General features: G+C 41.2%; 1 protein-coding gene across 1 annotated transcript in view; it reads right to left on the bottom strand.

Annotated features, from left to right (window-relative positions):
* Rnf150 (ring finger protein 150) overlaps positions 1-24,506 on the bottom strand; it is a 287,377-nt gene that overhangs the window by 68,057 nt on the left and 194,814 nt on the right. Inside the window, 2 exon segments of the mRNA XM_060393328.1 lie at positions 14,692-14,774; positions 17,103-17,174. Coding sequence (XP_060249311.1) covers positions 14,692-14,774; positions 17,103-17,174 — 155 coding nt within the window.

Below are 24,506 nucleotides of genomic sequence, written 5' to 3' on the forward strand. Positions count from 1 at the left end.
AGAGGCTGACTGATATCCAAACTGGGTGAAGCTGGCTCCCTGCCCCTCCCCCAAAACAATGTTGACTGCCCCCTCCCTCAGGTTCAGAATCCATACTGAGGTTGTAAGGTTCTCTTCTAGGCCTGCTAACCATTCTGTGCTCCTGGGAGAAACCTGCCATTTTGGTCCTTTGGCTATTCCTGGGTGGTGGATCTGTCACGTGTTTTCTGCACATATGTTGGAGGCCTGTTGACAGCAGGACCAACCTTTAGCTCTTCTTAACACTTAGAAAAGCTGCTTAATGTCCTCAACCATCTGTGAAATGGGGATCTGTCTACTCAAGCATGGAAGACTCTACCCAAGTCTCCACAGAGGCCAGCATTTACTTTTCACACTAGCATCCCACCTATCTCTTTAGCAATGCCATGCTGCCTGGCTGTTCAGAGCTGTTGTGAAGATGTGGGCAGATAATCTTAGGATCTAGGTGGATCTTATCCAAGCACTTGAAGGGTCTCAGCAAAGCTGAGTTTTCCCAGAGAAGATAATCCTGTTCCACTAAAGCATCAACTCCTGCCCAAAAGTGTGCAACCCAAAGTCCACCCAGCAGAGCAACTTCAGACCTTCTAGCCCTACATCCAATCAGTCCAAATCCTGGAAATCCTCCATCTCCTCCCTTGTGTCACCCTCTGCCTCCCCTTCTTCCTGCTTTATAGCTCTGTGTATCGCCCATTAATTCTATTTCTCTGTAGACCCTTCAGCAGCACACTTTTCAATGAACGCACAAGTTCAATGAAAGCAAAGCCCTCCTTTGCTTCTCATTGCAGCACCCTGAGTATTTATGACAGTTCCTGGCAGAGCTGATGATCATGAAACATTTGCTGTGTGAGTGTGTGTTTATTCATTGAAGGGTCTACCCCCACCTCCACTTGCCCATGACTATAAGTTCCATTCACTAGCCTTCCCAGCCTCCTCTGTCTCATTTGCTTCTCTCTCTCTCCTTCCTTTTCCTCCTCCTCCTCTTTCTTTCCCTTCTCATGTGGCTCCCCGTTGATCATCCTGTGACTTTTCTCATTACTGTAATAACATCTAAACTTTTCTCCACCCTGCCAGGCTCTTCTGTTCTCTTCATCCTACTCACTGCTGCCAGATTTCTTTTCTGAAAATAGAGTGCTCATTATATCACCCCCTTCTTCCATTCTGTTCTGTGCTGAAACTGGGTACAAAGATGACTAAGACAAGGTCTCTCCCTACAGAGAAGTACCACAGTTCCCTTGCAGTTCTGTCCTATACACGGTGGAAAAAACATTGAAAACTCATACTCTAAGACTGGAGGTTTTCTCTCTTTCCAATCTTAGGAAAGTTATCTCAGCGCTCCAAAATTCAGTTATAATTGGTAACGTTTTATCTTATGGAAATGGGATTTGTAAGAGAATCAGAATCTCTCTTCCTCCCCCCTCAGGGTGTGTGTGTGTGTGTTTGTGTATGTGTGTGTGTGTGTGTGTGTGTGTGTGTGAGAGAGAGAGAGAGAGAGAGAGAGAGAGACAGACAGACAGACAGACAGAAAAAGAGAGAGAAACTTTGTCATCATGGCACACATCCATAAGCTCACTAATGGGAAGTCAAGGCTGAGGAATTTTTAGCACAAAGTCAGCCTATGCTACATAGATAAAACCCTACAAAACAAAAACAAATAGCAAACAAACAAACAAACAAACAAACAAAACAAACTAACTTTAACCAGCCAGCCGGCCAAACACAACAAAACACAAGTGCTAACATTTCTTAACTGTTATAAAAAAATCCCATTAATAACACTTTTCTTTGCTTCCTCAGTGTAGCTGCAACATGGCTAGTCAGTATCCTGCTGCCACATTTTCTTCATCATAATAGATCATGCTCTCTTGGAACTGTAAGCCAGAATAAACCCTTTTCCTCCGAGTTGCTTTTATGGGGGGTATTTTTATCACAGCAACAGAAAAGGGATTAAGTGAGGCTGCAGAATGTGCTGCTGAGATGTGAATATGCCCTCATGGTTCTTACTAGTCATGGCAAACCAGGTCACACTTGTTCCCATACTCAGTGCTTTCTGTTGTTCATCCACCCTGTATGATTTCCTGCCCAAATTGATGACATTTCTTTCCTCCTCTGGAGAAGAAGAAGCATTCCTTTTTTTAACTCCTCATGTGCTTTTATAGACTAGTGACACTGCCACTGTGGAGTTAAGATTAAGGTTCTGTGGCTTTGCAGGTTGGAGAGAGGGCTCAGCAGGTAAGCGCAGTGGCTGCTCTTTAAAGGATCCAGCTTCTAGTCTCACTTTTTCTTTTTTATAGGACATTTGAGGGCTCATTCTAATTTGCCAGGACCCCTGTCTAAAAGGAAATGCATTGGCAGATAAAGCCATTAAAGATTATTGTTTACAGTTAAAGATCCCAAGATGCCCATAACATGCATCATCTTAATACTCAAACCTTGAGACTTAAATATGGGTTGACTAAGAAACAGGCATGTACTATAGTTGAGGCTTGCAGAATTTTTCCTCAATTTCAGCCTGTTTCTCCTTTGGGAGTCAGTCCTAAAGGATTGGTTCCAAATCAGATTTGGCAAAAGGATATTACTCATAATTCCTAAATTTGAAAAATTAAAATATGTACATGTTTGCATTGATACCTATTCTTGATTTATTTTTGCCACTCCTCAACCTGGAGAAACTGCAAAAAATGTTATTGCTCATTGTCTACAGGCTTTTAATGTTCTACGAGTTTTTAAGCAATTTAAAACTGACAACGGAGCAGGATATACTAACAAATCTTTTAAAAGATTTGTCAACAGTTTCAAGTTTCTCACATAACTGGAATACCTTGCTATCTTCAAGGACAAGGCATGCTAGAGTAGAGTGTGCCCACTAAACAATTAAGATTTACTTGCAAAAAACAAAGAAGGGGGAGCCACTCCCCTGGACACCTAAATTTTCTGAAAAATTTGGATAAGCATGGTAAATCTGCAACAGATAGATTTTGGCATACAAAAGCCAAAAAACTTTTGCTAAAGTAAAATGGAGAAATCCTTTATCAAATCAATGGAATAGACCCGACCCTATACTCATATGGGGACAAGGAGTTGTCTGTGTTTCTTTCACAGGAAAAGGATGCAGCTTGATGGCTACTGGAACACCTGGTGCAACAAGTGGATGATGAGTTTTCTTCTGACACTGATAATGATGTCAAAAAAGACCCCTCCAGTCAAGATGACTGCTTATGTGCTGCCCTTAAGGAAGAGTGCTGCTTTTACACAGATTATACTGGGATTGTAAGGGACAGCATGGCTAAGGTTAGAGAGGGCTTAGGAGAGAGAGAGAGACAGAGACAGAGAAAACAGGAGGAAAGTTGGTTTCATAATTGGTTTTCAACCTCTCCCTGGCTCACCACCCTCCTTCCTTCAATCTTGGGACCCTTGGTGGGTTTCCTTCTCCTTGTATCTTTCGGCCCATGGGCCATTAAAAGACTTTCTGGCTTTGTAAAACAGCAAATTGACTCCCTGGCACCTAAACCCATACAAGTTCATTATCACAGACTTGATTTGGCTGACAGAGGCTTAGCTGAGCCGGAGGAAGACTACTGACAGTCCATCACATGGGTCTTGACTGCTTATGTTTGGCTCTCATGAGAACAGCATGAAACTCAGATAAATGCTTTCTTGGGTACCTGTAATGGGGTGCAAGATGACATTGCAAGGGGAGGGCCCAATTGCCCACTTCTGAGTATCCTGAGAAGCAAACCTGATTGCATAGAGGTTGGTGTCTGATTACCCCTAACCACAACCTGCTGGGGATGCCCTCAGGTGTTGATGGGGTCTTCCTTTCCTCCCCCAAAAGACACCCAAAAAGGCTACAAAAAGCCTTGGGAGGATCAGGTCACTACTTTCCCCCTCTGGTTAATGCCCACCTTCTGCAAAAGACCTCATGTTCAAAAATCTACCTGCTAGCCTCTTAAATTGTTTAAGAAGGGAGGAGATGCCGGGAGCCAAAGCTATCTACTGAAGCCAAAGTCAAACAGTGAGCCAAAGCTATCTAGTGGAGACAAAGCTATTTACTGAAGCCAAAGCCAAGTAGTGAGCAAAGGTAATTTAGTGGAGACCCAAAGCTATTTAGTTGAAAAGTTACCTAGGACCCGAAATCATGGGTGATAGATTGTGAGGACATCTGTCTGTTAGTTTTAGAGCATCCGAGAGATAGCTTAAGAAGACATCCTTATGGCATCTTGCAGGTGAAATATTTAACCCATGAAAGCACTCTTCCTATTTCCTGCAGCAGTAGATTAACCTTCCCCCTTTCCTGCCTTCTCCCTATATAAGTTGGGTAAAAATTTCTAATAAACGGAAGCCTTGATCAGATGAACAGACTTGGCTTTCATTCCTGTGTCTCTTGTCCCCTCCCCCCACTCCTTCCAATCTCTCCACTTTAGGAACCCTGTTGAAGCCCTGTGGGTCGGGGCACTGTTACACTGTGAGAAATTTATAAACTTATGGGGTATCATAGGGTCTCTTGTAGAGCCTAAAGAATGGAAGTATTTGAAAGGTGGAGACAAGAAGAAAGAACTCTAAGGAGAAGGAATTTGTTGGAGTCGGGTCAAAGAGGCAGTGTTACATATGCATGAGAAATCTAGGTGAGCTGAACTGTAGAACACAAACAGCAAAGTTAGAAAAGATGGGCCAGGCAGCATTGTGAAATAGGGTGAATGGTCAGAGCATGTAAGCAAGAGATCAGAGAGAAGAAAAATCACAAATATGGACTGTATGTTTCCTTATGTTGCATGCCAACCTACTCGCCACCAGTGTTTCCTTCCATGCTATTTCTTCTTTCTAGGCTTCTATATGGAAGGAGGGGTGAGCTCACTTCCCACTCAGTTGCTTCTCATTGATCAAGCCAGGTAAATGTATAACCTGTCTCCTTCTTACAAAAACTCTATCGCCCCAAGGTCTAAAGCCTCATGGTGGGGAGAATCCTGCTAGTGGAAATGATGAGACCAAGGGTGAGTTATGCTATGTCTCAGGTCACCTTATTTAAGTTAGATAAACAACATAACTGCCATTTACAGGAAAAGAAAAAGGAGAGCTGAGTGTCCAGAAGTAGTAGTAGCTATATTCTGGTGGTTATGAACTTGATTATTTTATGTTACTAAGACAACTGGAGAGTGGTTCCTGTTAATGCAGAGAGGGTAGATCAGGCACATGAGAGAGATGAGAGGAGAGAATATGAGGGAAAGCAGACAGAGATAAATCGGAGAGGAAAAGAAAAGTAGAGAGAGAAATAAGGAGAGGGGGAAGGAGAGAAGGAGAAAAAGAAGGGAGGGAAGGAGAGAGAAAAAGAGGAAGAGATGAATGAAGGGATAGAGGAAGAGAAAAAGGGAGGGAAGAGAAGGTGTGAGGGAAAGTGGAGAGAGGAAAGGAGGAATAAAAAAAGGAGGAAGGAGAAGGAGGGAGAGAGACATTTAGAGAAATCAACAGAGAAGGACTCAGATTAAGAGAGAGGAGAAAGAACAAGCTACTTGAAGCCAGCCAGAATTGCTTGCGGTCTTAAAGTGACTTGGGTGTCTGGGGCTGATATGTTTTAGTCAAAGCAAAGGTGCTTTTCAGCACCCTTCTGCCCCCCTGAACAGAACAGGACTTAGTTGGGGGAGGTGTCATGCTCACAGCCAGGGGTACAGTGGATGGAGCATAGACTTGGGGGAGAAAACCCATCTAGTCTCTGGTGAGTTGAGATTTTCTTTTAGTGAAATCTGGGGGCGATGTTGGTACTTGCCCTGTGTATATTATAGACCCTTGCTAGATACAAATTAGACAATAATGCATAAGTATTTTGGAAAGTGTAGAGTTTCCCAGAGTTAAACTATTCTGATAATATATTATTTACTTTACCCAGCTGTCTCTCTCTCCCACATCCTATAGTGTTTAATTCGCATTGAAGAAAACCCAACAGAACTAGGCTGGAACTTCTTTATTTATTTATTTTATTTTATTTTTTTTTTAATTTTTTTTTTATCAGTTACATTTTATTAACTCTGTATCCCAGCCGTGTCCTGATCCCTCATTCCCTCCCAGTCCCTCCCTCCCTCCCTCATCTCCACCGTGCCCCTTTCCAAGTCCACTGATGGGGGGACCTCCTCCCCATTCATCTGATCCTGTTTTATCAGGTATCTTCAGGACTGGCTGCAAAGCCCTCCTCTGTGGCCTAACAGGACTGCTCCTCCCTTCGGGGGTGGGGAGACCAAAGAGCCAGTCATTGAGTTCCTGTTAGAAATAGTCCCTGTTCCCCTCACTTTGGGAAACCAATTGGTTACTGAGCTACCACAGGCTACATCTGAGTGGAGGTTCTAGGTTATATCCATACATGGTCCTTGGTTGAATGTCAGTCTCAGAAAAGACCCTGTGCCCAGATATATTTGGTCCTTGTGGAGCTCCTATCCTTTCCCCATCAGACTAACTCCCCTTCTTTCTTATGATTCCCTGTACTCTGCCAAAGGTTTGGTCATGAGTCTTTGCTTTGAAAACACTGCTAGTTAGAGTCTTTCAGATGCGCTCAGTAGACTCCTGTCACAGGTTTAATGCACATCCCATCTGTCTTTCTAAATGAGGATTGATCATCTTACCCCATGTCCGCAGAACCTGACAGTGACAGCAGCACAGAACGGGCAGAACACATCAAAGAAGCAGGGCCAAACCAGAGAGCAGAGAGCCCCGGATACCAAGATCTAGGCTGGATCTTCTTAGGCTAACCTTTCAAAATTCCAGTGGATATTTTGAGAATGCAGGTTAGGAGGGAACTGCAGGGCCATCACTTTAAGTTAGAAGAAAGCTCTGTCCTTAGGACTTGACCCTGGTCTAATTATATCATTTGGCTGGAGCAGCAAAGCTTGTTGGCATTCATCCCGTGTATCTAGCTGATTGATGTGACTAGGGACCAGGACACTTGAATGCCATATTTAATGGGGTTACTACTGTGCAGACTTTTGTTCCTAAATTACTTTTGTTCTGTTATAGATGATGTAAATGAACGCATTTAGGTCTCCCAGCTTGGCTGCTTTTTTTTTTTTTAATATTTCTTTCCTTTATTCCCTTCATTAAGTGACATGTAGTCATTGGCTCTTACTGAGGTTGTGCACACAAATATCTGAAGTAGTCAGAGAAAAAATGGTTAAAAAAATACCACCAGAAAAGTTGTCTACTTGAATGGAATGTGATTTTGGCCAGTGTGCAATGTCTATGGAATAGCTATGGAATTACTTTAAATGATGTTGTAATGTGGTAGAAAGCATGGCCTTTACACACGTGTGATGGCTTTAAGTGTGAACATGTTATGCCCCCAGCACCTAGATAAAGAGGTACATCACTTTGTCACTCCAGAAAGTCCTTTCCTGTTCCCAGTGAGCACCCACATTCTGCCATACAACTGCCATTGTGACCTCTGTTCCTAGAGGCTAGTTTTCTTTGTTATGACTTCACACATACAGAATTATAAAATAGATTTTTTCTTGTATATCTTGTGCTCAAAATAATGTTTCTTCAACTTACCTATGCCTCACTGAACATAAGTAGCTTCTTTTGATTGTAAGCAGTGTTCCATAATTTGTTAGATGATTTTCTTTTAGTTCGAAAATTGTTCTGATATTCTAACCAGTATGAATAAGCATGATCCAGTCATGCAAAAGTCTGCTTATGAATACATGCAGTCTTTGTCCCTGGGTACACATTTAAATATTTATGTTTGGGACAGGGTTTTCCACTTAACTTTGCTAAACTTGGTGAACTCCTGGGATTCACTCTTGCCTCTGCCCCTCCTAGTGCCATGGTTACAGTACTGTGTCTAGCTTCTTACTCATTTCAATGTGGTGCTGGGGATCCAAACTTAGATTTTCATGATTGAGAGGCAAATATTTTAGCTGCTGAGCCATATCCCTAACCCTTGAAACACACAGACTTTAAAACATAACTTTTAAAACTCCACTAATCAACAAGCACCATAAAAATAAAATGTATTCAGACGAGAAGAAGCTTTATTTACTCCAAATTAAAAAATGTTAGAAGTAGTTAACATGTTTATCAATTTTAGGAAACAGGTCCCTTTCTGTTGTAACATCTCAAATTAGGAAACATGGTCCAGTCAACACAACAAAAATTGTGTTAATAACAAGTAATATCTCAGATAAATAAACCAAAACAGGGATTAAAGTTATCATAATATTGACTATCAGAAGAAAGAGAGGCTTTATAAAGCACAACTTCATGGTTCCAGCTGGTACTAATGAAATACTCTCCCATGCTGCTGCTGAGCTCTCAGTCATTGTTATGTGCCACTATGCCCGGTCCATTGTAGACATGTAGGCAACAGCTTTCCAGAAATTCTACTGAAACTGGAACATCAAATGTGGGCTTTGACTTTTCACAAGTACCCCTCCATCTCATTTCAAGTGTCCAGGCATCTCCCCTTCAGATTCTACCAGGCTCAGTGTTGGGGGTAGCTAGGGTATTGATCATCCCACTTATACCTATGAACTTCCTCTGTCCCATAACTTTTACTTTCTTTTATTGTGGTTTTGAGATAGTGTCTATGTAACCCAACTCACAGCATGGGTTCATGGTCTTGAACTCCTGATCCTCCTACAACTATCTACCCGTGGAATGTTGGGATTACATGTTTTGATTTTGTACATTTAAAATACATTTAAATACATTTTGTATTTAAATCACCATGTGGTATCTTTGAACACTAATGCTGTTAAAAAGTTTTGACTTACACATCAAATTTTAAGTCACAAAAAAGTCCAACACCCAATAAGATGTCCAACATCCTATTTCCTAAAATACAGCAAACCAAAGTCAGAGCCCATTTCTATAATGGAGAGAAGAAAAGAGGAACATGCCAAACAAACTATTGAAAAAGAAACTTTGTCCACACGCTCTAGCTGGGCCAGTGTTTTAAATCTGGAAGAATAAATAAATTAAAAAGACAAACCAAAGCCAGTCAAGATTCTTTTTTTTTTTTTTCTCTTGATAAAGAAAATCTCTTTTCACCCTTGGAACCTAGTACTCATGGTATAGTGTCTGAGAGATAGTGTGGAAACCGTTGCCATTTCTATTTATTCTGAGTGAAGAGAGATACCATGTTTTAAATGCAAACAAATATAGGCATGGCCATCATTCCACATGCTGGGAAGTAGGCATCTGTTTTTTGTTGATTTATCTCCTCGTTTTTCTGGAATAGTCCCTCAACTCTACCAATGCCTCCCCCACATCACCATGTCTACATTCCTATTTAGACCGCCAATATTTCTCACCTACTTTGTAATCATATCCTATAACTAGTGGTACAGAGTCCAGTCCCATACATTTGAGTCACACCTAATGCCTCTTCTCACCCAACAGGTTACCAGCACACAGTGACTAAGACTCCTCACCAGCATTCAGGTCTGGAATGACCTAGGAACCTTTTCTCCTAACCAATCCCTCACATGGAAATTATACCCCAAGAGCCCCTGGTGATGCTAGTTGTTTTTTCTTGCATTGTTCTCAACTCTGACTATTCAGGAAACCCCTTCAGTAAAGCTTTAGGGAGTATAACCAGTTTGAATCATTAGAAAGTAGAAAATACTTTTAAGTATTAGTAAAGAGCTATTTATCAGGGCCTCTTGACAACAGCAATTAAAGGTATGCGTGGGAACAGCTGGAATGTCCCAAACAGGCAAATAAATTACGGTGTATGAATGTCCCCAAAAGGCTTATGTGGTAAAAGCTAAAAAAAAAAAAAAGGTCAAGTCAAAGTTTAAAACACAAAACACAAAAACACCCGAGGGACATGGTAGTTTTGAGTGGATCTTCAGAGGAGTTCTGAAGTGCGCTTCAGAGGATCTGGGCTTTCAGTGTGGTAAAGGATGCAATTCAGCCTGTGGGCGGTGGTGACGCTTAAATAATGATATAGGTGAATTTTAGCACCACTCAACTATACACCAAGAAATGACCAAAAGGTAAACTGTATGGTATAAAGAGTTTCCAAACAAGCCCAGAAATACATTTCAGGATTACTTGATGTAACAGATGACCTTGCTTGGGGGAAACTGACACCTGTCTCGCTGAGAAGTGGCAGATGCCCCAAAACTCTGGTCTTCAGAGACAAGGTAGAACAGAACTCTCTGAGCTTGCAGCCCCCCACCCCCACCCTGCTCTTCCACCTTTGGGATGTCAATCAGCTGGAGAACACTCTCTGAAGTCAGTGATTCCAGGACAGCTTGCTAGCTGTTAATTGTCTTCACCTGCCCTTCCCCACCTTCATCCACAAGGATGATTCTGAGAGCCCCCAGGGAGCACTGTTTACAAACAGTTTACAAAAATTTACTTGTGAATAAGGTGACAGTTGGAGAAGAGGCAGCAAAGATATCCAGCAGAATTTTAGACAGTTGTACTTAATGATCAGACCCTGATGGTAACAAGCCAGTGGGTCATGTGTTTACAGGAATAAGCAAGAGCATGCATGTGTGAGAAGCTGTTTCCCTGCGTCTCCCATGGGGCGTGGAATGTGTGCGTGAACAGCCGCTGGCGGGTTACTAAGAAAGAAGCTAGAGGAGAATGGGCTGCGTTCATGCTTTACCTTGGTGGGAAATTTTGGCCAGGCCATAATGGGCTTTTGAAGTGAAGTCTCTTTCTACAAAACTCATGGCACCCCAAGGTTTTTGGGGTAATTTATGCAAGCAAGAGCTCAATGAACTTCTGGTTACTGCTTCAGAGTGCAAAGGAAGGTTAAAACAAGACACAAATAACTTAGTGCCCTTTCTGGAAAATTCTTAGGATGATAAGAATGGGGTACTGAATGATGTTGACAACAGTATTTCAACCTTGCAAAAATGAGGATGAGAAAGCAAAGGGAAGAAACATGAAAACGACAGTGGAGGTTACCTGCATGAGGGAGATATGTACATATTTAAATATTTTATCCTATAAAACATTTCTATAATCAGAGTATCTGAGGTAAATCAAGCCTGGATTTAAAATATTAAGAGACTTGGGTGCTAGAGAGACAGACCAATGGTTAAAGGCTCTGTCTGCTTTTGCAGAGGACTCAGGTTCATTTCCCAGCACCCACATGAGGTTAACAACTGTAAATAACTCAGTTCTGAGTAATCTGACGCCTTCTTCTGGCTTCTATGGGAACTATATGAATGTGGTACACAGACATACATTCAGGCAAGGCACACACACACACACACACAATGAAAATAAATAAATCTTTTTTTCTTTTTGTTAAGAAATCTTACAAAAAGGAAAAATTAACCAAAGGGATGTCTTATTTTTTTTCCCGCCTATTTACATTTATTTATTACAAAGCTTTTCTTAAATTCATTATGCCTGGGACTAACCCCATAGTTTTTGTAGATATTTGTCATTAGGATACCCATATCATGCTGTGTCCTAATTATCCGCTGACATTCCTGTTTCCCACACAATAATGCCACTTACCATGTGTGGTACATCCTATTGATCCTACTATAAGGTGTTTGTTGTTCCAGAGCAATTATTCATGTGCTACAAAGCTCATCCCAAAACCTGCTTATTACCAGGATGCTTTTGAAGTTGTCCCTAACTGTGGAGGACATTGCCAGATTAGAGGAAAAGACAATAATCCCTTCACCAAATGGCAACAAATTATAGACAGGAAAACATTTTTACAGGGACACAGGCAAGAGAAACATACTGTTTTGCCTTTTACATATAGGAAATATGGACTTTTGATACACCTAAGGAATAAACATTTTTCTTGAGACACTGAGTCTTTAATCTCAGGCAGCTAAGTGGGCTGAAAGGAATAACCATTTAAAGACAAGTAGGGAGGCTGGAGGTTGAAAGAATCAGAGAGCATTACTCATTCTCTGGACAAGGAAAGATAGTAAAGATCAACACGCTTCAGGAAGATATATTCTGTGGCTAAGAATCATAACCACAATCTCCAATCCAAGTCACACGCTTACCCCAAACAGCAGTGTGCACAGCTTCATATGTGCATGACACAGTGGAACCCGCGTTTCCTGGAAAATGCCTTAGTGGTGAACTGGGATAACATCCAAGTCACAAAAGTTAGAGCTGCCTGTCGCCAACTGGCTGTGCATGCCACTGCATGTCTGTCCCTCACACTGAGCACAGATCCCGTCTCACATCAATGAAGCCTTGTGTTCATGTTTTAGGGAAGAGTTGGATGAAGAAATAAAGAGGAGAAAGTAAAGGCCGGAGTGAATGTATATGACTTCACTTTAATAATTACCTTAATGACAGATGAGAAGGGAAGGTTTCCATATTTATCAGAATTTGTTTAAAATTCTCAGAGAGAGAAAACAATAAAACAGTTTTGAAACTGTTATGGTATAAGTGCGTAAATGAATAATGAGAAAGGCCCCTAGTAGAGATGTATACAGTATTCAGGATTGTAAGGCCACAGAATATAGTATTAAAGAAGACACATACTATGCACCAGGATAATTTTTAAAACAGCTTTTACTCCAAGAAGAGTAAACAGTTCCATGGATGAAATGCCTTAAAGTACTGGGAAAGAGAGGCTGTGGTGTTCATAGAAGCAAAGGTTAATAATACTCCAGAGGGAATGATGGAGCAAAGAAGCAAATGCTAATGCATCTGACTGATAACATCCATTAATGCACACTGCGGGCAAGAAGCCAGCAACAGTCATAAAAGTACCTTGACTTTAAAACCAGCATGGCAAAAGATACAGGAGCTATTAAGAGAGTGTATATGTGTGTGACTAGTGTGAGATCAAACATAACTGATGATGGTTAAATGCTTGATGTTTCTGTCATTGAAAGCAGGGTCAAAATGACAACAGAGAGTAAATATATTGAAGAATAAAGAATCAGTGTGTGACCCTCTTCCCCCTCCTCCCAAGGTTCAGGGACCATCATGGAAAAAGAGGTTGAAAGACTGTACCAGGCAGTGGTCAGGGAAGACAGGAGTGAGGGTGTCTCTGGACACGGCAGGACCACTGCACTCAGGAATTACAGCTGCACGTGCCTGCACTGGAGTGTGCAAGGTCAAGCCAGCCAGCCTTCCACGTGGACAGCAGAGGCTCAGGAGCATCCACCTCTAAATGCGAACCCATGGACAGCAGATCCTTCTGAGGAAAGGCAAGTCAGTTTTCTTTAAAGGTTTGATCCTTAGCAGGTCAACAGTGTCTCAGTGAATGGTCCAACACTCACCAGTATATGGGCAGTATAAGTTGTCCTTGATGAGTTATGAAGAAAATAAAAACAGAGGACATGAAGTTGAGAAGGGTGGGAAGTGGGGTGAACCATGGAGGAGTTAGGGGAAGTGTGGGGGCAAATATGAGTAAAGTACACTGTATGTATATGTGAAATTCTCAGGGAATTAACACAAATGTTATATCGGAAGGGTCAATGTGTATGCTTGGAAACAAACAATCATAGAAAAAAGTAGAAACCTGAAGCCAAATTGAGCAGTCCAGGGTAAGGCTAAGATGAATACAGTTGAGCTTCCAAAAGGTTTTGCTTTTTTAATGGTAAGCAGTAAAATACTAATTTTGTACTAATATTTCCAAATAACCATACTGTAAATGAGATCTGCATCAATAAGAAATATTTTAAATACTGTTAAGGAAATGTAACTTCTTTAAGTAAGTAGACACTGAAACATAGTATGTGAAATCACAGCCTGATTATGAAATTTCAAGTCTCCAGAAACTTCATGTTTATCCACAAAATTTAGTTATAATAAAGCTTTCAATAAATAGATTATTTTATACAGTATGAGCTGAAGAGCTAGTGAGATGGTACATATGATTTTTGATCTTGTTCATTAAATTGGGGTGTTGAAAAAAAGGCAGATGTTTAACTGGTTAAACCAATCCCCCCCACGCTATTTTATTCTGCTTGTATTTCTAATAAACATTTTTAAAACGTGTATTGTTTGGGGAAAGCGATAGACTGTGTGTGTCTTTGTGTTATACTCTTCTATGCTTTTAAACTCAAGAAATTTTTAAGCCATTTTCTCTACATGAAGTACCTTTCATTGAGGCAATTACATTTTTATTTTTAGGATACTTTCCTAGATGCAACTAAAAAAAAAAAGATTTTCTATGAAGGCTATAGCTCTTATGTAACTCTAACTTACTTGATTTAATTAGGATGTTCAAAGAAAAATGCCAGACACTGTAACAGTGACTTACACTTAGGGAGAAATGTTAAAGTGATTAGAGCATTCTCTGGAGGAACTTTCAAGTCTGCACGTTCCTTGAGATTTGAGAATTCTGTGGGAATTTCACTTTTTCTCTCTCTGTAAAAGTCAAGGGAAGTAGGATTTGCCTTTGGGTCCCTGCTTACTGCTGTCCTCGTTCAGATTGCTGAGTGTGTCCTGATCATTTCCAGCATCTTTTTAAGAGTTTGGTTTTTTCAGTTGCAATAGCACCTGTAAAAACCAGATGTGATTCTGATCATTACTGAGGTACCAAGGAGCTGCCTGGAGCACACAGCATGCATTCACTCTGTCGTCAAGTCTGCCTTTCATGCAAGGGGGACAAGAAAGACTTCTACTTTTTTTGTGGTGCATGTAACAAGGTTACAGGGAAAGGAGTGTTTTGCTTATTTGCAATGCCAACACAGAGGACTCTGTCCCCTCCACAGCAGAGCAGGGAGACTAACTACTCACCGGCAGGGCAGGATCCTGACCACGTCGTTGGGTTTGTACCCTTCAATGCAGACTGCACAGTTATCAAAATCAGACTCTGTTTCCTGCAACAGAAGAAGTGGAAGAGCTTTCAACCTGAGCAAACACTGTCAAAAACCAAAGGAGAGCTTGCCTAGGGCAAGCCTCTTAGCAGCGTTAACACTGAGTGTCTTAATCATAGTTCACCGTCCGGCTTAGTTTCCACCCCTTCCAACCTTTACTCCAAGATAGGGAAACTTCATTTGCATGTACTGTTCTAAAATGCTGTATATATCTTCCCTCATCAGATGAAGGATGATATTATTGAATGATTTATAATCTACCCAGTCTTCTGAAATCTAAAGCATATATTAAATGGAAATAAGAATAGAGTTTTGATTTTTTTTTTTTCTGTATGCAAACCTAAACAAGGCACCTCATGGCTACTTATGCTATCTTGCTGGCACTTTTTACTCTCCAGTTGAGTGGGAAAAAGTCTGATGAGAATAAATACCATTTCCAAATTTGATTTGTGCGTGTGTTCATGTGTGTGCACCTGTGTGTGCACCAGAGTTGCTCCCAGCCTTATCTATCTATCTATCCATCTATCTGTCTGTCTGTCTATCTATCTATTCATTATTTGAGAGGGAGTTTCTCATTGGACCTGGAGCTCCCCTGCCTGGCTGACCTGGCTGGTCAGCTAGCCCCAGGAATTCTCCTGACTCTATCTCCACAAGCAAGTGTTACAACATCTTGGGGATCAAAGTCAGTCAGGACAAGCTAGCTTTCCAAACCCCTGGTTTTCCTTTTAAATGAAGTCTCTCTCGTTAATCTCAGCAACACTTTCTTATTATTTAAGATGATAGGATAAAAATTGTGAGAAAAATCAGTTATTCAGAGTAAGGACAACACCTGAGGTGTATGTGAATCCATTCCTAAGTCCCCAGGAATGCTAAGCCACACGCTGTATTCTTGTCCACTGTCCTAACTGGCAGGTGTTAAGACTCCTTCAGAACTGGCAGGTTTGGGCTGTTGGCTATTCACTAAAACTTCCTGGAGCTCTATGACAGCCTTTGGCATCATGCCACCATTCTACCGTGAGGGAGGCTGTGCAATGATGAGGGTTCTAAGCCCTAGAGTTCAGAGGAGCTAAATATCATTTGCACATTTATACTCTAAACTTATGTGGAGAGCACAACTCAACATGGAAACCCACCCTCTTTCCAAGGACTTTTGGAAAAACCTTTCTGGGCCATGCAAAGAGTAACTATTCTGCCATTATGTTGTGAATCATGTGGAATGAGGTAAGCAAATACTTCTTGGAATACTGAACTTTTGTTTTCTGTTTTTCATTTTGTATTCACACTAGATAGCTTCAACCTAAATTTAAGACCCATTTTTGTGTACTCATCTCACCCAATCTTTGTATGTTTTCCTGCAGTTTATTTTTTTCCAAGACAGGGTCTACGTAGTTCTGGCTAGTTTGGACCTCACTGTATAGACCAGGCAGGGTTGGAACCCCCAGAAATCCACCTACCTCTGCTTCCTGGGTGCTGTGATTAAAGATGTGAGCTAACACAGCTGGCTTCTTGCACACTTTAAAAAATTATTAATTTTTATTTTATGTGCATTGGTATTTCTTCAGCATGTGTGTCTGTGTGAAGGTGTCAGATCCCCTGGAACTGGACTTACAAATAGTTATGAAGTGCCATGTGGGTGCTGGGAATTGAACTTGGGTCCTCTGGAACAACAGCCAATGCCCTTAACCACTGAGCCACACCCCCAGCCCTCTTGCACACTTTTAAAAGCATGTATTTATTGCATACAATGCTGGTTTCACTATGACATTTTCATGCATGTGTATCACACTCTTCAATTTTATTCACTTCCTACTAACCTCTCCTATCCTCCCACCCTTTCTCTTTTTATCAAGTAGGGACCCCTTCTAACTCTAAGTCCTTCTGTAATGTCTGGATTCTGGATATGAGAGAAAAATGTGCCATATCCATTTTTCTGCACTTTGCTTATTTTGTTTAATATGATGGATATCTAGTTTCAGCCATTATCTTGCAGATGACATATTTTTGTTCTTCTTAATATCTCAATAATATTCCACTTGTGTATACATATCACATTTTCTTTATCCATTCATTTCTTGATGGGCACTGATGCTGGCTGTGCAATTTATTATTGCACACTTAACTTCAAAATGTATTATATTTTGTTGCCAATAAACTGCATGTATTTTATAAACACTATGTTTAATAGAAGAAGTGGTTTAAGTGTCTGATGTGTATAGACAACAGAGACTTACATCGACCTCTCCTTCCCATTCCTCTCTCTTAACTTTGGCTGTTAGAAAAGACAAGGGTTGCGTTGAATAGGTCCTCACCCAAAGGGAAAGAGGCTCTCACCTTGTCACCCTTTCTGATGGTCCTGACCTGGAGCTTGCTGATGGCTTTCTTTGCTGCGTCTCCCAGTCGGCGCTGAAAAACAGAAAGCTGCTTGTTAGCAACAAAGAGGTGAGGTTCCTGTCTTACTTTTTTACAGCACATCATAAACTAGGGCAGCTTTCTCTGAAATCATGCACACATGGCATGAATGGTAAGGGTGATGGGTGGAAGACAGAGCCTGGGCATTTTCAGAGAATGGTTCTTTAAGGTCCATGAAACACTCAGTTGAAGGGAGTTCCTTGTTCCTGGTTTTAGGCTCGCATGACATACAGCATATAAAATAGAAACTTCCTAGCATGACTTTAGTGAAGGATATATCTGCACAGACTGGCAACTAGCAAAAAAAAAAAAAGTATTTACTAACTTGTTCAAATAGCTGGCTAATGTATGACTTGAGCAAACAGCCCTTCTTTTTCACCATTAAGGTCTTGGGTTTTCATGTGCCTTCAATTTGCTCATCTAGACCAGCTGATGCAGCCTGCAGTAGCCTTCTCCTTTATCTATGCATTTGAGTATGCTTTACATGGAATGTAGGGATTGCCAGGTAAGCATGAGGATCTGAATGCAGAGTCCCAGGACCCCTGGAAGAGCTTCTGTGGTACCCCAAGTGTGTGACCCTAGAGCACACAGTGGTCACAGTGGATCCCTGTAGCTCTCTGGCCAATCAGTCTAGCCAATTAGTAAGCTCCAGGTTCAGTGAAGAGCCTTTGTTTCAAAAAATAAAACAGATCAACAAAGAGAAGTCCATTTGCTTCTGGCCTCTACATGCTTTTGAGTTATTATGTGTGTTCACACAAACATATCTGTGCACACACATGAACATGGTACATTTATCACCTGCCTCCCCCACCACCATAGAATTTATTATTCAGGTTAGCATATAGTTGCAAATCACATGCCTGGGGAACGATTATCATCCCCATGAAGAAAGAATACATCATGCCCCAAGTTTACATAGAGAAAACTGCTGTCTTAATGAGCCCTGTAAATGGTAAGGCAACGAAGAGAAGGACATGGGAATTAAATTTTACTCTGTGTGTGCTTGTAAGTTTTCTGCAGGTTTTTGCCCGACTCTTAGCATGTGCACTTGTCTTGCAATACTGCATTTGCAGCAATGAAATGTATTTGAAGGATTCAAATCAACATGAATAAGTTTTTTTTCTAATAATAATAATAATAACAATAGTGATGATCAATTTTCTTCACATTACCTCTATCATATTTTTTTGGGGGGAACCCCACGATTATTTATTTATTTATTTATTTGTATTATTATTTTTGTTTTGTTTTTTTTCCTTGTTTTCTTTCCTTGTTTTTTTTTTTTTTGTATCCCCCCCCTGTGGTTCCCTCCCTCCTCCTGTCCCAATCCCTCCCTTCCTCCACCCTCTGCATGTATGCCCCTCCCCAAGTCCACTTATAGGGGAGGTCTTCTTTTCCTTCCTTCTAATCCTAGTCAATTAAGGTCTCATCAAGAGTGGCTGCATTGTCTTCTTCTGTGGCCTGGTAATGCTACAGAATTTAAAATTTAAATTGCCTTTATCTTCTTGTAGTGCTGGGGATTGAACCTACGGTTTCATGCACGCAAAGTAAGTACTCTCACTGTTGGGCTACATCCCCATACTTTTCTCGTTGAAATACTGGACATACTAGTTGTCTTAGTTACATTCTACTGCTGTGATTAGACACTGCTACCAAGGCAACTTATGGAAGGAAGGGTTTATTTGTGCTTGTGGTTGTAGAAGGAGAAGAGTCCACCACCATGGAGGGGAAACCCGGCAGTGGCCAGGCAGGGTGGCCGGAACAGATGGCACGCATTCATCAGGAGGCAGAGAGAGGATGTGAGGAGTGATGCAAGGCTTTCCCTTCCCGGAACTTACCTCCAGTGACATACTTCTTCCAGTAAAGCCACCCCTCCTAAGCTGCTCCTAACTGTGCCACCAACTGGGGACCAATTATTCTAATAACCGAGACTAAAGATACATCTCATTCAAACCGTTCCAGTGAACCCCATAGTGTCTGAGGCACCTGTGAAAGTGTTTTACTTTCTTTATCCCTCCTACAGCCTCAGAAGAAAAGTAATATTCTTCAGAAAGCACAGCTGTTTACAGAGCTTAGGGACACTATGCTACAACACAGTCAGTCATCAGTTCCGCCCTCCAGCTGGACCTCAAGACGCTGGCCATTCACCCTGCTTGCCAGCCAATCAAATCTAGTGAGTCCTTGTCAATCACTGTTAGCCAGCCAATTGACTCTTACAAATCACTTCTCTAGCATTTAAACAAGCATAAAGTGAACTGTTCTTCATGATAATATTTCATTTCCCTCATTTGATATTTTGTCCTTACTTCTAAAAATAATTCGGCATTTTATTTTTATTCCAGCTTTTGTTTTTTGAACCAGGGCATCATGTGTATCTCAGCCTGGACCCTGACACACAGTGTAGCTGAGGACAGACTCACTTCTAAGGCTTTCTCCTTCCTGAGTGTAGAGGTTACAGGCGTGTGCCGCCAACTCTGTGCTGTGCTGGATCAAACTCAGATCTTTGAAATGCTAGGAAAGCAGTTCTGCACTCTAATGACATTGCCAATCCAATGCTGGCAGAAAAGTAGGTTTTGGCTGTTTCCTAAAAGGAGAACTATGTATCTAAAATCTATGCAAAAGTCCATGAGTAGCTGGTAGACTAAAGTAGCAGGAAAACTCAGTGGTGAAGGCCGGGGAGAGGCAGGAAGGGGAGAGGAACTGGGCAGAATGGAGGGGAAGCTAAGCAGGACAGATCTCTTCTCTGTGTGCCCTATAGCTCCTACTATAGTATCCTTTGTTCTTGGCTCAAGTAACTTCTTGAAGTAAGCACCTCCTAGCAAGATCCCCTGCTGCACACACTGGGCAGTGCCTCACAGGGCACAGCGCCATTGCAGTCCAGCATTTGTCTTTCTTCTCTTCTCTTCTCTTCTCTTCTCTTCTCTTCTCTTCTCTTCTCTTCTCTTCTCTTCTCTTCTCTTCTCTTCTCTTCTCTTCTCTTCTCTTCTCTTCTCTTCTCTTCTCTTCTCTTCTCTTCTCTTCTCTTCTCTTCTCTTCTCTTCTCTTCTCTTCCCTCCCTCCCTCCCTCCCTCCCTCCCTCCCTCCCCTCCCCTCCCCTCCCCTCCCCTCCCTTCCCCTCCCCCCCTTCCCCTTCCCTTTCCCTTTCCTTTCTTTTTTGGTTTTTCAAGACACGGTTTCCTTGTATAGCTTTGACTGTCCCCAACTCGATTTGTAGACCAGACTGGCTTCGAATTCACAGTGATCCACCAACCTCTGCTTCCCAGAGTGCTAGGATTACAGTCACACACCACCAGGACCTGCCCAGTATTTGTTTTTATGAAAATTGTCTGTTACATTTTCTTTAAGTAATCTCCCTAAAAGTATACCCATGTTTATTTTTGTGTCGCACTATGGTCCCAGCATATGAAATAAAGTTGCCTCCATTAATTGCCACCCAGTCACTTAACAAACACACACAGAAGATGAGTAAACAGACTATTCAAACAATAGACTTTTTTTTAAGCATAAAAATTAGCTGGGAAATTTAACTAAGAAGGGAGGAAATTACAAAGGAACTGTAATGATACCTGCTGTAAGGCAGTAAAGCTGAGTAAACAGTATGCTGAGGCTGTCAGTCTTGATCAGTAGCTACCAAGTGCTGGAAAAAAAGGGGGAAGTACTGACTCCATTTTGCTCTTGAGAGTAAATGCCTCAAGTATACAGATGTTACATATAAAATGAGACACCTGAACCCCAGAGGAGATACTGGTTATCATTCTTATTTAAAAAATTAGTTATTTATATTTAAATAACTACTTAAATTATTATTACACACACACATACACACATGAGTGTTTTGCCTATAAACATGCCTGTGGGTCATACGTATGCCTGGTGTTTCTGGCCAGAGGCCAGAAGAAGACATTGTATTCCTTGGACTGTGCTTATAAATGGTTGTGACCCACCATGTTGGTGCTGGGAATTGACCTTGGGTCCTCTGGAAGAGCAGCCACTGTTGATCCATCTCTCCAGTACCATGAAATGCTGCTTATCTTTCTTCTTAAAGTTCAGAAAATTTTGCAATTGTGTTTAGTTGGTATTTTGGGATATTGTGTTCAATTCAATCATACTTATTTTTAAAATTTCCAATGAGTGTGCGAGTAATTAAATGAAAAATAGTATTTTCAAATAACTGCTTCAGGTTATTCTAAAATTCAGCTAAACTGGAAGTAATCTATCTCCCTCTTTTTTCCCTTCCCATTTTGTTTATTTGTGTGTCAGGTTTTCCCTAGAGAATCGGGGTTGGCAGGAATTTCCCATTACCCCTCTCAGCCTCCTGATCACTGAGACTAGAGGCATGTGCTCACATACCACCACAACTGGCTAAAAAGAATGTTTTCAAAATTATATTTTACTTAAATCAATATTTTAACAATGATATATGCCCTTAAACATGAGCATGTTAGAAAAAAAAGTATTTAAATTTTGACTGCTTATTTTTACTTTTGTCAACATCCACATAAAAATTGGATAGTGGTTTTTGTTTGTTTGTTTGTTTGTTTTTTTGGTGTGTGTGTGTGTGTGTGTGTGTGTGTGTTCCTGGAGTCTGAACCCAGAATCTTATACATATTAGGCAGGCATCCTACTATTGAGCTGTACCTCTGACCAATGTTTGAAGATATTCCCTTTCTTTCTGAGAAAAGGCTCTTTCTATGCCCTTTCAAAGGATATTGCAAGCTACCTTTCTTAAAAAAAATTAGTAAAGTCCATGCAGGAAATGACAAGCAAGCTGATATTAAGATACCTAGAATCATGATAAACAAGACAGCTAGAGGTTAGGGGTCCTTTCATTGCTGACATTTGAATGACCTAAGTCCAGAGGGTGAAAGTGGTTTTCTGCAGGGTAAAGTCATGTTGGAAGGTAGCTTCCTAAATTCCTACAACTAACAGCCTGAGAGTCAGTGAGCTAGAGAACAGAGAAGGCTTTCTCTTCTGGAAGTCCTGTGATGTTACATGCTTCTCAAAGGTCTTTCAGGGGAGGTTACTTTGGCAGACACCCAAGTGCTTAACTGAAAGCGAGTAAAGCTTAGCATGTCTGCTTTCATTTTATTTCTGGCACCATTACCACCTTAAGTTTTGGGTCATTTCCTGATCAGTCTGCACATAGGTACGTCAATTATTTAAGAAGGATCCAAAGCTGGAAGCCCTTCCCCTTTAAGGACAAAGACATCAAGATAAGGGCCACTAGGAGTAGGAGCTGGAACTATGGCTCAGAGATTAAAGCACTTGATGAGCAAGCATGAAGGCCTAAATTTGGATCCCTGACACTTAGGTAAAAAGCTGGATGTGAGCACATCCCCAGTTGGAGTGGAGTAGAGTAGGGGATAGAAAGCTCTGGGAGCTTCAGTTGGGCTGGGGGTAGGAGGATGGAAAGATTTCAGAGCTGTGGCTGGGCCAAGCATGTGTGTGTGTGTGGGTGGTGGTGGTGGTGCGAGATGTGGGGGTATGGCATGTGGGGGGTGTGGGTATGGATGGGAATTTTGGCAAGCAGTGTGGATGAAATTCAAAGTCCAAGTTCAGTGGGAAAACTTGCTTCAAAAATTAAAGTCAAGAGAAACAGAGATAAAAATTTCAACATCAGTCTCTGGCTTCTGTATGTGTTCTTGCAGGCAAATGCAAACACACATTATACATATCAATATAATCAATAGTTTGTGAGACTTTGCAACATCCTGGCCCAGACTGCACTTTGGGAGCGGAGCCTCTCTGTCTCTAGCAATGTCCCTAAACTGGCTGAGAACAGTAAGCACTGGACAAAGAATGAGCTTATTCCTGTAAATAAAGAGCTCATCTCCAAATGGAAAGTGAATTGCCCTTAAGTGGTGAGGACTTCAATTTCCTCAGAGAAACAGTTCTGAGATAATGACTGACCAAACCCCACTTTGACCAAGATGTATTAACTTCCTATGCTTCTTACCCCTTCAGCTATAATCCTGGACTCAATATTCTTGAAGACAGGCAAAGGTGTGTGATGATCCCCTCCACCTGTTTCTCTCTCTCTCTCTCTCTCTCTCTCTCTCTCTCTCTCTCTCTCTCTATCTCTCTCTCTCTATCTCTATCTTCCTGGATTTCTTGATGACTTTCTGTTTGAGTCTTAGGATGAGTGCCTGGATCTGATGAATCTACCCCAAGTCAGGTTCCCTATGGACTTGGACTCTGGTAGCAAAAGTAGGAAGGACATATTTCATCCAATCATTCTGAGAAATATGCTATCATAGATTCATTACTGTCTCATTGTGTTTTTTTTAAACCAAACCTCATTCTGTACATTACAATAGATAATATCTCTTTTGAGAAGGAAAAGGACACCACTTTAGTTAGTGTTTCAGGAACAATATGACAGTCAACTCAATTTGTAGGGGCAGAACAGATGGCTCAGGCTCCAAAGTATAGAAAACTTAATTTCTGAGACATATATCACACATCATATAGTGATTATGGGACCAGGCAATGTAAGTTTTTTGTTTGTTTGTTTTGTCATGGAGTAATAAAATAAAATGCTATATCCATTTGCATATCATGTATATATGCCAAAACTTGTTTTGTGTGTGAACATCTGTGTGGGTAAGCACCGTATGATAACACCTATTTGTCCTCCGGCACTGAGTCTGTAAGCATATACCATCATGCTGAGCTTTTTTTTTTTTTTTTTGTGTGTGTGTGTGTGTATGTGTGTGTGCTCTGGAACTTGAACTCTTGCGGATCCAAGGCAAGCATTTTGAAGATTGTGATTCCTCCACGTTTGTATTGCTTTTTAAGGGACATGAAAATCACACAGTGGAGAAAAATACTCCTGGTTCAATATTTAAAAAGTATACTTTTTAACTGGTATTTGGGATTTCCAAAATGCAAATTAAAGAGGTCAGAAATACTGAAACTTACTCAGTGCTGTGAATGCTCTACTGCTGAGCCATACCTGCAGACCCCAAAGCATAAACTTTGTTTTGTTTGTTTGAGACAGCATCTCACCATGAAGCCCTGGCTGGCCTGGAAGTCAACATGTAAACAAGCTGGCCTCAAACTCTGAGTGCTAGTTAAAGGCATGTGCCATCATGACTGACTTGGACATAAAGACTCATTCATCAACTGGTGGCTCTATTGAGATGTGATGATTGATGAGGATGCTGGCTTCATCAATGCATTAATAGCCAAACAGTCTAGGAATACTCCCTGCCCCAAATATTTAGAGGATACTTTTTTTTTTTAAGGTTTCATTTTTTTTTTCAATGCAGTTTATTCAGGAACCTTGAACAATCCTCGGACCCTGGGGAAAGCCAGCCCACAGCT

This window comes from Meriones unguiculatus, chromosome 10 (assembly GCF_030254825.1).
Source record: "Meriones unguiculatus strain TT.TT164.6M chromosome 10, Bangor_MerUng_6.1, whole genome shotgun sequence".
Classification (NCBI taxonomy): Eukaryota; Metazoa; Chordata; class Mammalia; order Rodentia; family Muridae; genus Meriones; species Meriones unguiculatus.